At 33.9% G+C, this 14,937-nt stretch overlaps 1 protein-coding gene across 6 annotated transcripts in view; it reads left to right on the plus strand.

The window, feature by feature from the left end:
* Positions 1 to 14,937, plus strand: part of VRK2 (VRK serine/threonine kinase 2) — a 110,215-nt gene that overhangs the window by 35,676 nt on the left and 59,602 nt on the right. For all 6 annotated transcript variants that reach the window (XM_033239114.1, XM_033239113.1, XM_033239110.1 and 3 more), the window contains 4 exons: positions 486 to 555; positions 1,921 to 2,008; positions 4,257 to 4,362; positions 5,542 to 5,634. In XM_033239114.1, the coding sequence (XP_033095005.1) occupies positions 486 to 555; positions 1,921 to 2,008; positions 4,257 to 4,362; positions 5,542 to 5,634 (357 nt within the window). The remainder of the gene's footprint in view (positions 1 to 485; positions 556 to 1,920; positions 2,009 to 4,256; positions 4,363 to 5,541; positions 5,635 to 14,937) is intronic.

Raw genomic sequence — 14,937 nt, forward strand, 5'->3', positions numbered from 1 at the left:
TCTCTAATCAAGACGGTAAGGTCCTTAAAGGCAAGCATAGGATTTTATTTCTTTTTGTGTCCCCTGTACCTAGTATAATGAATGAAATACAGTAGACCATTCAGTAAAGGTATCATGTGTGACTGGATCACAAGGAGAGTTTGCTATGTATCACCCGGATGTATATGTTGGTATACAGTGAGTGTCTGTGTGTGTTTATGTATACAGTTCTCAGTGCTTTTAATAAGTGTTTTCTGTAAGAAAACTACTTTTATGTGTAAGACTGTATAGGGATAGTGGTACAATATGTTGTTTAAAAATTAGATTCTTCAAGTTTATTTAGTGTTTTCTGAGATTTTTAGTGGAAATCTGGTGCCTATGTTTTATAAAAAGTGATTCAAGTACTATTATATACTACATATATATGTTCATATTTTCACAGTTGAAATAATTCCCTCTTTAGGATGATTTTTTTCTAGTAAAATTAATTATTCTTTTTTTTATAGGAATATCAAGAAAATGGCCCGTTATTTTCAGAACTTAAATTTTATCAGAGAGTTGCAAAAAAAGACTATAGTAAGTAAAATTAGCAAATCAAGCTACTTCCATATATGTGCTTGCTAAAGTGAGTGTTGATATTTTGGACTTTTTCTGGCCTTCTGGAAAATTCTTTTCAATAGAAATTTTATTGTAAAGTGATACAGTTAACTGTTACAACATATAAAAGCAAGACAGATGGTATACAGATCTTGACATGACATACATAATGGGTTATATATTTTAAGTCAAAGTTGTTTCTACTACTTTACATAAAATGTTAGGTTGTTAATCTAAGCTACCAAGAGTTCCCTAAGTGTAAAAGACAGTAGAATGAAATTATTTCTTTTACAGTAAACCATTTGGATAGGACGACTATAAGGAAAAAACATTAAAATGGGAAGTAGATAAATGTGTAAAAAAGGAACGATTGTAGAATGGATTGGGGCAAGGTGTGTGGAAATGATTAAACTTTAAGATGTTTAAGAAAATGTTAGAAACTTGAATGTTGGAAAATTAATTGGAGCTGGATACCAAGTGTAAGAATGACCAGTTAGAAGATTTGAATGGGAAATGAATATGAACAGAGAGGAAAAATAACAGCATTTTATACATGTGATATGAATGGGCTAAGAAAAACATTAAAGAAGTAGACAGGAGTAATGACTGTATAGTCAAGGTCCTTTACATCTCATGTTTAAGAGTAAGAATGATGGGTCTGGCCTCAATATTTAACTTAGTTTTTCTTAATAAAATCTTCTAAACATTAAGACTGTAGTCTTTACTAATTGCTTAAACTGTGTCAGAGTGACAAATAGAATCCATTAAACTTGATTGTTTTCAGTAGAGCTGTCTTAAACATAAAAACATAGGCTACAGTCATGAAAAAAATGATGAAAGTTAACTGATTATTTAAGTGGATTTGATTTTTTGTAAACTAATCAAAACCAGTTTTTGTATAAAATAATGTCAAAGTAGGATGGTTTTTCTGCCCAATTTGTTTTTTGTTTGTTTGTTTGTTTGTCCATTATGGTTTTAGATTTTGAAGTAATAGAGAAGAAAAAGCCATCTGTCTGCTGATCCTTTGGCAGTTAACATATGTTATGTTTAGAAATTTAGCTAGCATATAAGGTAATGAATTCTTTTCCTGAAACATTAATATATATGGTATCAATATACAAAGACTATGACTTGTTTTTATTGATTTAATTTTAAAATTTCTAATTTTTTGTTAGTTATAGTGGTAACAGTTTGAGCCTATTAGAAAGAGATGTTTGATTGAAAAAAAATTATCTTCTAGGAAGATCTAATTACTTTTTTGGTTAGCTAAATAAATTTGTAGAAAGGTAAGAAGTATCTTTTGAAATAACATGAATCTTTTTAAAAATAAATTTGTCTTTGTAGTCAAAAAGTGGATAGAACGCAAACAACTTGATTATTTAGGAATTCCTCTGTTTTATGGATCTGGTCTGACTGAATTCAAGGGAAAAAGGTAAAATGGAATTATTATAATCAAATATTTCTTTATAACTATTCCTTATGTGGTCTATGAGTTAACTGTTGCCATGTAACAAATTACCAAAACATATTGGCCTATAACCACAAGCTTGTATTGTCTTAGTGTCTGTGGGTGAGGAGACTGCAAGTGACTTATCTGGATGATTCTAAATCAGGATCTGTAATAAGGATATATAGTCAGCTGTCTGCTGGGTTACATTCATTTCAAGGCTCATCTGGGGAAGTATTTGTTTTCAAGCTTACTCATGTGGCTACTGGTAGGCCTAAGAAGATCTGCTTTTAATTTACTTATGTGATTGTTGGCAGGCCGTCTTACTTCCTGACCATGTGGGTCTTTGCATAAGCTACCTGAGTGTTGCGGAAAAAGAGCTGGCTTTCTCTAGAGCAATTAATTGGGGGGAAGGGGAGAGAGCATGCACACAAGTGCATTCAAGAAGGAAGTCATTGTTTTTTGTAATCTAATCTTAAAAGGGATATTATCACTTCTGCTTTATTCTCTTTGCTAGAAGCTAGTCACTAGGTAGATCCATTGGTCCTGAGAGAGGAGAATTAAGTTCTATCTCTTGAAGAGAAGCACAACAAATAAGTTATAGAAATATCTTTAAAACCACCAAATATGGCTAGTCTTATATATAATTTATTAATAGTGTTTGAAAAAAGAAAAAAAGTCTGTCAATTTTTTATTTACCCTTTTGTGCCAGAGATTTTTGTATACTTTATTTTTTGTCCTTTGAATAGCCTATTAAAATAGGTGATATTATTTTTATTTCATAGATGAGAAAATAAGCTCAAATGTCAGTATTTTGTTCAAATGGTCTCTAACATGCTTTAAATAAAAAAAAATAAGCAAGCAGTAATCTTGAAGTAAAGGACTGCCACTAGGGGACTGAATGACTAATTGAATCTTGGTATGTCCATATCATGTCATATGTAGCTCATTAAAGAAGTCCATTAGAGGCCGGGCGCGGTGGCTCAAGCCTGTAATCCCAGCACTTTGGGAGGCCGAGACGGGCGGATCACGAGGTCAGGAGATCGAGACCATCCTGGCTAATACGGTGAAACCCTGTCTCTACTTAAAAATACAAAAAACTAGCCGGGCGACGAGGCGGGTGCCTGTAGTCCCAGCTACTCGGGAGGCTGAGGCAGGAGAATGGCATAAACCCGGGAGGCGGAGCTTGCAGTGAGCTGAGATCCGGCCACTGCACTCCAGCCTGGGTGGCAGAGCAAGACTCCGTCTCAAAAAAAAAAAAAAAAAGAAGTCCATTAGAGCTATACTAGTTGCCTTAGAAGGATTTTGATATGAAATACTACTGAAAAAAGTAAGATGGAGAAAGTACTTATAATATCACATTTTTGTAAACCAAATTCTTAAATGTTTGTGTTTGTGTATGCATACATAAATATAGAATAGGGGCTGATGTGGATATATAAATGAAAGGAAGGAAAGAAGGTATGGAAGGTGCCAAACAGAACAGAAAAGGAAGAAGTGCACTTAATAAAAGACATGTTTATAAATGTATAGAAAAGGTAAACATGATCTTATCAAGAAACAAATATAAAATTCATGTGACTGGGCACGGTGGCTCAGGCCTGTAATCCCAGCACTTTGAGAGGCTGAGGCGGGCAGATCATGAGGTCAAGAGATCGAGACCATCCTGGCCGACATGGTGAAACCCTGTCTCTACTAAAAATACAAAAATTAGCTGGGTGTGGTGGTGCACACCTGTAGTCCCAGCTACTTGGGAGGCTGAGGCTGGAGAATCGCTTGAACCCGGGAGGTGGAGGTGAGCCAAGATTGTGCCACTGTACTCCAGCCTGGTGACAGAGTGAGACTCTGTCTCAAAAAACAAAAACCAAAACCAAAAAAAAAAAAAAAAATCGTGTGGACAATAATTTGTTCAAGGCCATATGACAAGAAAGTCATGGAGTCAAAATGAATTGCATTCAGTACTATCTAATTTTAAAAGATTTTTTCATTATGTAAAACAGTGTGAATGGTTCAGTACAGCCTTCTCTTCTATAAAACCAGCTGCAAAGTAAATACTGAGCAGTTTCTGCAAAAGAATAGCAGAATTATGAATGTGCATTCATTCTCTAATGGGTTTAGATTGCATTATACCTAGTTGTTAGGTTGAGTGTGATTTTTCTTGTTTCAAATTAAATAGACAGTTTCAAGCATTACTTTCTCAGGATGATCTCTTTTTGATGCTTCTTTCTTACAGTTACAGATTTATGGTAATAGAAAGACTAGGAATAGATTTACAGAAGATCTCAGGCCAGAATGGTGCCTTTAAAAAGTCAACTGTCCTGCAATTAGGTATCCGAATGGTAAGAAAGAATTACTTATTTCACATGCTCCATTTCCAAATTATTTTCTTCTTACAACATAGAAATCTTTTCCCTTTGTGGAATTATTAGAGAATGAAGGATTATTGCCCTAGAGACATCAGTTGTTAGGAGAAGAGGCTATTTTGGTGAAATTGATGACAATGGGCTCTGTAAGTAACAGAATGTGCTGTGTCTGGCACTGCAAACTCAATTAGGCTTTGGTTCTCCAGTCTGATCTTCTTTTTCCTCAGAGCTTTGTTTTACATACCAGAACAAGCTCTCATTGCTGTAAGAATAACCTTTCTTTTGTCAGTTTTAACAGTGCAAATTATGGCGAAATATATTGTCAGCCATTTTAAACATGTGATGGTAGGGGGGTGCTATAAAGTTTTTATTATGAGTTTGGGATGGTGGCAATAATTAGTTGTGGCAATGAATAAAATATACTTTGCCAAATCAAAAGCAATGAACTCTCAATAGCACTCAGGCATACGTTTGTTTATGCTACATATTTGTCTTACATGTTTGGTGTAAGTCTCATTTTTTCACTTTCAGTAGCATGAAGCTGCTGATGCCAGATTGGGATGCAGCAAATACAATGCATTAATTTTCTCATTTATCCATCCTCCAAGCCAGCAAATGTTTATTTAGTACTAAGTGTATGTAACATGCAAGGCTGAAGGGCTTTAGAGATGAAGCTAAGGAGTTTTCTATTACCATACAGAGGAAGAATACCTTTCCCTTTGCTCATGGACATGGCATTTTGTTCTGAGATTTTCAAGGCTTGATTTATAATTATTTCTTAGATGAGGAATTGCTGAGTGGGCTTCAGTATTATTTCACCATAGATCTCTGATTTTATGCTATGTTTTTCCTCTTTGCACAGTGCGGTTTGGCTCCTGGGCTATCAGGAATTAGGCATAAGCATTTTTGAATCCTGATTTTCTTCCATTGGAACTTCAACTAAAATACTTGATTTTTGAGGATCATTTTACTTTTTTCTAGGATGAGCAACCAGAAGATGTGATATTTTAGAATAACCAGTAATTGTGAAATACATCGCTCTGTCATTGTTAATATGAAAAAAACCCATGTTATTCTATATTCAAAATGTTGGAATTCATCATGAGTTCTAAATAAATAGCAGTATAACCTTATTTTATCTATTTATTTTCACAGTTGGATGTACTGGAATATATACATGAAAATGAATATGTTCATGGTGATATAAAAGCAGCAAATCTACTTTTGGGTTACAGAAATCCAGACCGGGTAAATACATACCTTTGCTTTTAATAAAGGTCTTTAATGTATGAAACTGAAACATTCAGAAAACAAACTTCTAACCCAGAAGAGTTTACAAATGAGGGCATAACATGATGAATGTTGTAATTTATCTTACCTGCTTATCTGATTTAATCTTTGTACCAAACTAATGAATAATTAGGATGAGAAACTGAGAGTCAGAGGGGTTAAATAATATGTTAATGGGCACATAGTTAAGAAGTGGCTGAGCAGGAATTTGCATTTCTGAGCAAATATAAATAAAGAAGCATCAAAATCTAGTGGGAATAGAGATGGATTTATGTAGAGGTTAAAACGCTGTCACATTAGTTCATCATTTCCTACTGTATAACCAATTAAGTTTTAAGCAGAGAGGCCGGGTGTGGTGGCTTATGCCTGTAATCCCAGCACTTTGGGAGGCCGAGGTGAGTGATCACCTGAGGTCAGAAGTTCGAGACCAGCCTGGCCATCATGGTGAAACTCCGTCTCTACTAAAAATACAAAAATTAGCCAGGTGTGGTGGTGGGTACCTGTAATCCCAGCTACTTAGGAGGCTGAAGCAGGAGAATTGCTTGAACCCGGGAGGCAGAGGTTGCAGTGAGCTGAGATGGCGCCATTGCACTCCAGCCTGGGAAACGAGAGAAACTCCGTCTCAAAATAAATAAATAAATAAATAAATAAATAAAAGGTTTTAAGCAGAGAAGCTTTTCTATGAAAACATTGTGTAATGGTGAAAATACTCTGTTTGACTGTCCAATATGGTAGCCATTAGCAATATGTGGCTTAGTACTTGAAACATGGTCAGTACAATACCAGCTGCTAATGGGTATCTGGAGTAACAGGAACTCTCATTTGTTGCTCATGGGAATGCAAAATGATACAGCCACTTTGGAAGACAGTTGCGCAGTTTCTTAGAAAGGTAGACACTCTTAACATACCAAGCAGCAATTGTGCTCCTTAGTATTTACCCAAATGAGTTGAAAACTTCCATCCACACAAAAACCTGAACATGAATGCTTATAGTTGGTTTATTCATACTCATCAAAACATTGAAGTAACCAAGATGTCCTTGAGTAGGTGAATGGATAAACTGATACATCCAGATTCATTGCTAAATAGAAATGAACTTTTGAGCTATGAAAAAACATGGAAGAAACCTAAATGTATTTTGCTATGTGAAAGAAGCCAATCTGAAAAGACTCATTACTATATAATTTCAAATGTATGATATTCTGGAAAAGGCAAAACTATAGAGACAGTAAAAAGATCAATTTTTTACTATCTCCATGGGTTAGAAGGGAGAGGAAGGATGAATGAGTGAAGCACAGTGGATTTTTAGGTCAGTGAAACCATTCTGTATGATACTATAATGGTGGATACATGTCATCATTTGGTCGTTAAGATCCATAGAATGGGCCGGGCGTGGTGGCTCAAGCCTGTAATCCCAGCACTTTGGGAGGCCGAGACGGGCGGATCACGAGGTCAGGAGATCGAGACCCTCCTGGCTAACACGGTGAAACCCCGTCTCTACTAAAAATACAAAAAACTAGCCGGGCGAGGTGGCGGGCGCCTGTGGTCCCAGCTACTCGGGAGGCTGAGGCAGGAGAATGGCGTGAACCCGGGAGGCGGAGCTTGCAGTGAGCTGAGATCTGGCCACTGCACTCCAGCCTGGGCGACAGAGCGAGACTCCGTCTCAAAAAAAAAAAAAAAAAAAATCCATAGAATGGACAAGACCAGGAGTGAACGTAAGGTAAACTGTGACTTTTGGATGATAATGATTGTCATTGTAGGTTCGTTCATTCGCTGTAAAAAATGTGCCACTCTAGTGAGAGATGTTGATAGTGGAGAGGCTTTGTGTGGGCTTGAGGTATATGGGAACTCGCTGTCTTTTCCACTCAGTTTTACCTACATTGCTCACCTAAATCAAACCTAAAACTTCTGTAAAAAATATAGTCTGTTTAAAAAACATAGATTATATTTTTAAATAATAAAATATTAATATTGAGAAATGGAATTTTTAATTTAACTTAATTTAAATTTAAATAACAATATACCTAGTTGTTACTGTATTATCACATGTTTAAAGAGTTAAATGAGTCTATAAAAAATTAGAAAAAATGTAATTGAATATTTGATTTCTGCATGGGTTAAATTTCTAAATAAAAATACAAGAGAACAAAAATCTTAACTGAAAATATTGACAGCTTTAAAATTTTAAGATATCTGTATATTTAAATTTTCTTCAAAATGAAAGGTGAATGAGAAACTGGGAAATAGATTTATAACAAATACTTGAGAATATCTAGCCAGTACTAAAAAATAATAAGAAAAACACAAAATACCTTGTTAAAGCAGTGATCGAAAGGAATGAATAAACAGAACAGAGAAGGAATATGACTGTCCTAGAAACAGGAAAAAAGGCCACCTTTGCAAAAAATGAAAAGATAAGGGGACCAAAACAGCGAGACACCCTTTTTAAAGGACTTATCAAATTTGAGAGGTCTAAAATAATAGTCTGATAATATTGAGGCTGATAAAGGTACCAGCACTTTTAGAATGCCCTTTGGGAATGTAAATTAAATGGCTATAGGAAAATAAAGTTAGTGAAAGGGAAATTTGGCAATATCTGCATACTTTTTAAAGATTAGGTTTTTTGAGATATAATTTACAAACAGTAAATGTCACCCTTTTAAGTGTACAGTTTGATATGTTTTGACAGATATATGTATCATGTAACCACAACTGCCACCAAGATGTAGAGCATTTGTTTCATTCCCAAAAGTTCTCTCATTCTTGTCAGTCCCCTTCTCCTGGCATTGCTCCCAGCCCCGGGAGGTGATTTCTGTCCCTATATTTTTACATTTTCAGGAATGATATGTAAGTGGAATTATAACGTATGTACTGTTTTATGTCTGTCTTCCTTCACTTACCATAATGCTTTTGAGATTTATTTTTGTAGGTCATTAGTAGTTTATTCCTTTTTATTGCTGAGTAGTATTCTAGTGAAAACTGCGACGATCTCTGTTCACCTGTTGATGGCTATCTGGGTTGTTTTCAGTTTTTGACAATTATAAGTAAAGTTGCTATAAGCCAAGCATTCACATACAGGCTTTTGTGGAGACATATGTTTCATTTTCTTTTCAGTAAATAACTAGGAGTGGAATTTCTGGGTCATATGAAGTGTATGTTTAACTTGGAAACTGCGAAGTTGTTTTCTGGAGTGATTGTGCCGTTATACATTCCCGTCGGCAATGTGTGATATTTCATTTGCTCCACCTGGTTTCATTTTTTTAAACTTAAAGCTCTCTTATTCATGAGAGTTTATTATAAGTAGTTTTCCAGTTGTTCCAACACTATTTATTTTAAAATATATCTTTGCTTCAGTAATATTAGTTGCTGCTTTTATTATATACTCAGTTTCCTCATGTACTTGGTTTTATTTCTGTACTTTCTGTTGAATCCCACTGATTTGTCTATTTATATAACAATACCAGCCATAAATACTGGTGCATTAATTTCCGAAGCTTTATAATGTAATTTAACATTGGATTGGACTAGTAGTTCCCTGTAGTTCTTCTTTTTCAGTGTTATCTTAGCTATTTATACTGGATTTTCTGTATTATTTTGTTTAGTTTCATTTAAAAAGAATACTTGTTGGCATTTTCATTGAAATTACATTAAATTTTAAAATTAATTTGGGGTGACCTGACATTTTTATGATGTATAGTTGTTCATAGAACAACAAGGAATGTTTTTGTTTTTCATCAATTTTGCATTAGGTCCTTAGAATTATTTTAAAGCTTTCCTCTTACTAGTTTTGCATATTTCTTATTATGTTTGTTTCAAAATATGCCTTTTTGTTGATATTGTCAATGGATTTGTTCTATTATTTCTTATGATTTTTGTTTATATATATGAAAAATTTTATTTCCCTGCGTTAATTTTATATCCTGTTAATTTATGGAATTATTTTGTGGTTCGGAGTAGTTTTAGTAATGGTCTTTAAAGTTTTCTTAGAAAACTGTCATATGCAAGTAGATACAGTAGTTTTTCTTCTTTTACAGTTCTTATATTTGATTTGTCTAATTGCATTGTCTAGTACATTCAATACAGTATTGAATAGTAAGAAAGGTAGTAATCATCTTTTACTTGTCCTAATCTTATTGGAAATGCCTGAAGTATTACCCCATTAAATGTGATGGTGGCTTTAGGACTAAGGTTTGTGTATATGTGTGTGAATATATGTGTGAATATGAGTGTGTGTGTATCTGTTTATAAAGTCTAGAAAATATCTGTCAACTCCTATGTTCTTGAATGTTTTTTATTTTTATGGAATGAGTATTGAATTTTTTCTGAGTGTTGTTTAACATCTATAGAAATAATCATATTTGTCTCCAATCTTTTAATGTGGTATATTACTGAGCTTCTAATATTGAACCAACCTTACTTTTAAGGAATAAATCTCAATTTGTTATGGCATAATATTAGTATAGTGTTGAAGTTCACTCATATTTTATGAAGTGATTTCATATTGATATTCATAAGTGATATTGATCTATAGTTTTCTAATTTTGTTCTATTTTTATCATATTTTGCTACCAATATATTTTGTTCATGAAAAGGATTTGGAGCTTTTATTTTCTGTGTTTTAGAACTATTTCTGTTACATTGGAACCATCTGGTCTTTGAATGTGAAACTATTGGATTCTTTTGCTTTTCTGTGAGGTAGTTCTTTGTGATTCTCTACTTTTTTCTATGGAAATTGGTTGTTTAAGTTCTTTATCTCTATTTGGGTGTCTATTTTAGTTGTTATACGTGTTATCTGTTTTTTCAAATTTATTCGTGCGGTGGTCTGCGTTGTAGTTTCTTATGACTTAAATTTTTCCTACTCCAATGATTGTTTCTGTCTAGTTATTTTAAATTTTATTTTGTTTTCTTCCTTTTTCTATCCTGGTGAAAGTGACCAGTAGTAGTCTCTTTTGTTAATTTTTTAACAAAGTTCAATTTTGATTCATTAATGAGATTTTTTTCTTTTTTCTAATTATTAATTTCTGATTTTTTCTTTATTAAGTCTTCATATGTACTCTTTTAATTTTACCTTTCTCTTCTTTTTCTAGTTCTCCAATTGGGTATCCTTCCATAAGAGTTTAAGGCTATGAATTTTTCTGCCTTATTGTTTTATATTATATCTAATTGATTTTGATATATAATGTTTTTGTTCTCTTTATTCTTTTGGAAAGTTTGTATTTTTCTTTCACCAAAAAAGTAGTTCAGTAGGAAATTCTTAAATTTGTATGTGGAAGGGCCTTTAAATACTGTTTTTATTAATGCCTAGACTTTTCACAATATTATTATGATATTGTTTATAATAAGTTTACTCTTTGGAATCCTCTGATGCTTTAATTGTGACTTAAAAGCTGATCATTTTTTGTCAGTCTTCCATGTTTGCTTGAGAAAAAGGTAGTCTTATTTTCAGAGTGTAAAATGCAACAAAAATCCAAAAGATCTACCTTATTCACTATATTGTTTATGTCATCTGTATCTTTATTTACTTTTTGTCCACCTAAGCTGTTTTGTGCTAAGAGTGATGTTTAAACGTTTACTCTTATAAGTGTGTTTCTGTCTCCTTGTTCTATAGTTTTTTTAAATAAAAATTATTCCTGTGCTATTTGGTATACATTTGTTACTGTATTTGTTGTGTTTTCATCTTGTTTTATGTGTTTTTTTTAATCTTATATTTTTCCAAGTTTTTTAGGGGGAGAGGGACTATTTATGAAAGTTTGTAATTTTTATTGTAGTACTTGCTACAACAGTGATAGTATCGTATTTAGTAGAGTAAATGTAGTTCGTCCCCTATACTGGTTTGGTTAAAAATATAAATTAAAATTTTAAATTAAATTATTTAATTTTATTAAATCATGTACCATATTATGATGTTTTAGTCAACAATGGACCACATATACAACAGTGGTCCTGTAAGATTATTATGGAGCTGGAAAGTTTCTATTGCCTAGTAATATCATAGCCATAATAATGCCATAGGGCAACACATTGCTCATGCATTTGCAGTAATGCTGGTATAAACAAACCTCTGCTGCTCTTTGTACACTGTATAATACTTGATAATGATAATAAGCAACTATGTTACTAGTTTATATATTTATTTCTTATAATATACTTTTGTTATTATTTTAGAGTATATTCCTTCTACTTATATAAAAACTGTTAACAGTAAAACAGCCTCACACAAGCCCTTCAGAAGGTATTCCAGAAGATTGTTTGTTATCATAGGAGAGGACAACTCCATGCATGTTATTGCCCCTGAAGACCTTCCAGGGGGATGAGATGTGGAAGACAGTGATAGTCATGATCCTGACCCTGTGTAGGTCTAGGCTAATGTCTATGTGATTGTATCTTATTTTTTAACAAAAAAGTTTAAAAAATAAAGAAAAAAGAAAATAAATATAGAAAAAGTCTACAGAATGAGGATATAAAGTATTTTTGTACAGCTATACAATGTGTTTAAAGCTAAGTGTTATGACAAAAGAGTCAAAAAGTTTTTTAAATATAGTTTATAAAATATGATATGGTAAGCTAAGGTTAATTTATTATTGCAGAAAGAAAAAAAAATTTTTTTTTTTTTTTTTTTTTTGAGACGGAGTGTCGCTCTGTCGCCCAGGCTGGAGTGCAGTGGCCGGATCTCAGCTCACTGCAAGCTCCGCCTCCTGGGTTTACGCCATTCTCCTGCCTCAGCCTCCCGAGTAACTGGGACTACAGACGCCTGCCACCTCCCCCGGCTAGTTTTTTATATTTTTTAGTAGAGATGGGGTTTTACCGTGTTAGCCAGGATGGTCTCGATCTCCTGACCTCGTGATCCGCCCATCTCGGCCTCCCAAAGTGCTGGGATTACAGGCTTGAGCCACCGCGCCTGGCCAAGAAAAAAATTTTAAATACATTTAATGTAGCCTAAGTGTACACAGAGTGTTTTATAAGTCTACAGCAGCAAACAGCAACGTCCTAGGCCTTCACATTCACTCACCACTCACTCACTGACTCATCCAGCGTAACTTCCAGTCCTATAAGTTCCATTCATGATAAGTGCCCTATACAGTTATGCCATTTTCAAATCTTTTATTTTTAATGTACCTTTTTTATGTTTAGATATATTTAGATACACAAACACTATTGTGTTACAGTTGCCTACAGTATTTACTATAGTAACATGCTATACAGGTTTTAGCCTAGGAGCAATAAGTTGTACCATAAATAGCCTAGGTGTGTAGAAGGCTGTACTATCTGGTGTTGTATAAGTACACTCTATGATGTTCACACAGTGATGAAATTACCTAACAATACATTTCTTAGAACATATCCCTATCATTAAGCAATACATGACTGTATTAAGAAACATGTCCTTACAGAAGTGATTCGTCTTTAGGAAAGACAATAAAAATCCATTTTAACTGACTTTTTGATCATTTATTGTGTTAGGCATTATGTTGTATGCTTGAATAATACTATGTTTATAATTATGAATTTGTGCTTCGTTGATAGGTAGGTAGATATTATCCTCTTGGACCACCTAACCTAAATTTTTAAACTCTCTTTGAAACCTTGCTGATTTTGGAATATGATATGGTGTTGCACAATTGATAACTAGAAAGGTGGCCTTATGAGAGCTGATCTAGTATTTGGAAAACAAATGTATCCTTCTGGTTTCCTTACTTATAATGGAATTATCAAAAATGTTAGTGGTGTTTTGAGTAATGCCCACTTGCCTGTATCTCTCTGTATGACTTGAAGGAAGTTGATGATATGGTGTTGCACAATTGATAACTCCAAAGGTAGCCTTATGAGTGCTGATCTAGTATTTGGAAAACAAATGTATCTTCCTGATTTCCTCACTTACAATGGAATTACCAAAAATGATAGTGGTGTTTTGAGTAATGCCCACTTGCTTGTATCTCCCAGTGTCACTTGGAGGAAGTTGATGCAGTTTAAGATTACAACTTTTATTTCAGTGGTGCAGAGGCTCTCCTTACATCTGGAAAGGCACCTCTTTGTTTATCAGATACATTCTTTTCATGCAGCAGCTTATATGAAACCTTTCTCAATGATTCTGGTTTATACTGAGCTTTTCCTTTTCCTTTTTCTAATTTCCTATAGCTCCTAATGTATATTTTAAGCCTGTAAATGCTCAGGTCTCACTTGCCTTTGTGTTGTCTTACATTCTGAACTAGAATGAACTCCTTGAGTTATACTTCTTTTATATTCCTCACAGCATGTATATTTGTATTCCTTTCCTATAACCCTTCAAGAAATTCTTTATTGACTGCTTAAGGAATGAGGCCAGTCTTGATGTGATATCTGTCATCTCAGTGCCAGGAATACCTTGATTGTAGAGCTACTTGCCCCATTATGCTGCATGTGTTTCTGTTCTAAAGCCACCTACTAGGTCAAAGAGGATGGCCTTCACAGGCAGAGAGTAATTCTTCATGTCAACATGTGGACGTTAGTATACCTGTGTTCTTTAAAGACGCTTGTGACAGTGCCTTCTTGATTCCTGGGAATTGTGGTGGACTAAGAATCAAGAGACGAAGGTTCTAGTTTCAGCACTGCCATTAAGCAGAATTGCAAATTACTTAACCTGTATAGGCTTTGGCTTTCTAGTGTATAAAATAGGAGATTTCAACTAAGTGATCTCAAAGGTTCCTTCTAGCTCTAAAATTCTATGATTTTATGAAAATGTGTTCTCCAAATACTTAAAGCTTATTGCAGAAGGTAATGTTTCTTATGTTTCCAAAGTGTCTCGCCTATTGTTATACAGTTAAGGAAATTGAAAAGTAGAAAAAAAAATTGAAATTTAGTGATCTGGAAGAAGCAATTGTAATACCAGACCTGTATCTGCTGGCAAAATACTTTCAGAGTTCCTAGGATATTCATAGGGCAGGGTCATAAGCCTCATTAAATCTGCTTGTTTACTGTTTGCTAAAGGCAATTCTAACACAATCCATTTATCAATCAAGGTTGCTTGTAAAATGGAGTGTGAATGTAAGAATTTTGCATGGAATGTGCACATAATATGGTCACTATTTAGAAGTAGTGTTTCCTGTGCTGAATATCTGTAAAATTTAGTTTTAGTCACTTCTATATATAGACAATATAAAATTTACTTACGGTAATATCTCTATATTTTATTATCTCCAGAATAGTGTTATATATCTTAGTTTAATGATACTATAATATTACTAGGTGGTATAGCTGGTGAGACTCCTTTAAAGTGGATAGGGT

This window comes from Trachypithecus francoisi, unplaced genomic scaffold, assembly GCF_009764315.1.
Source record: "Trachypithecus francoisi isolate TF-2019V2 unplaced genomic scaffold, Tfra_2.0 Lachesis_group17, whole genome shotgun sequence".
NCBI classification, from domain to species: domain Eukaryota; kingdom Metazoa; phylum Chordata; class Mammalia; order Primates; family Cercopithecidae; genus Trachypithecus; species Trachypithecus francoisi.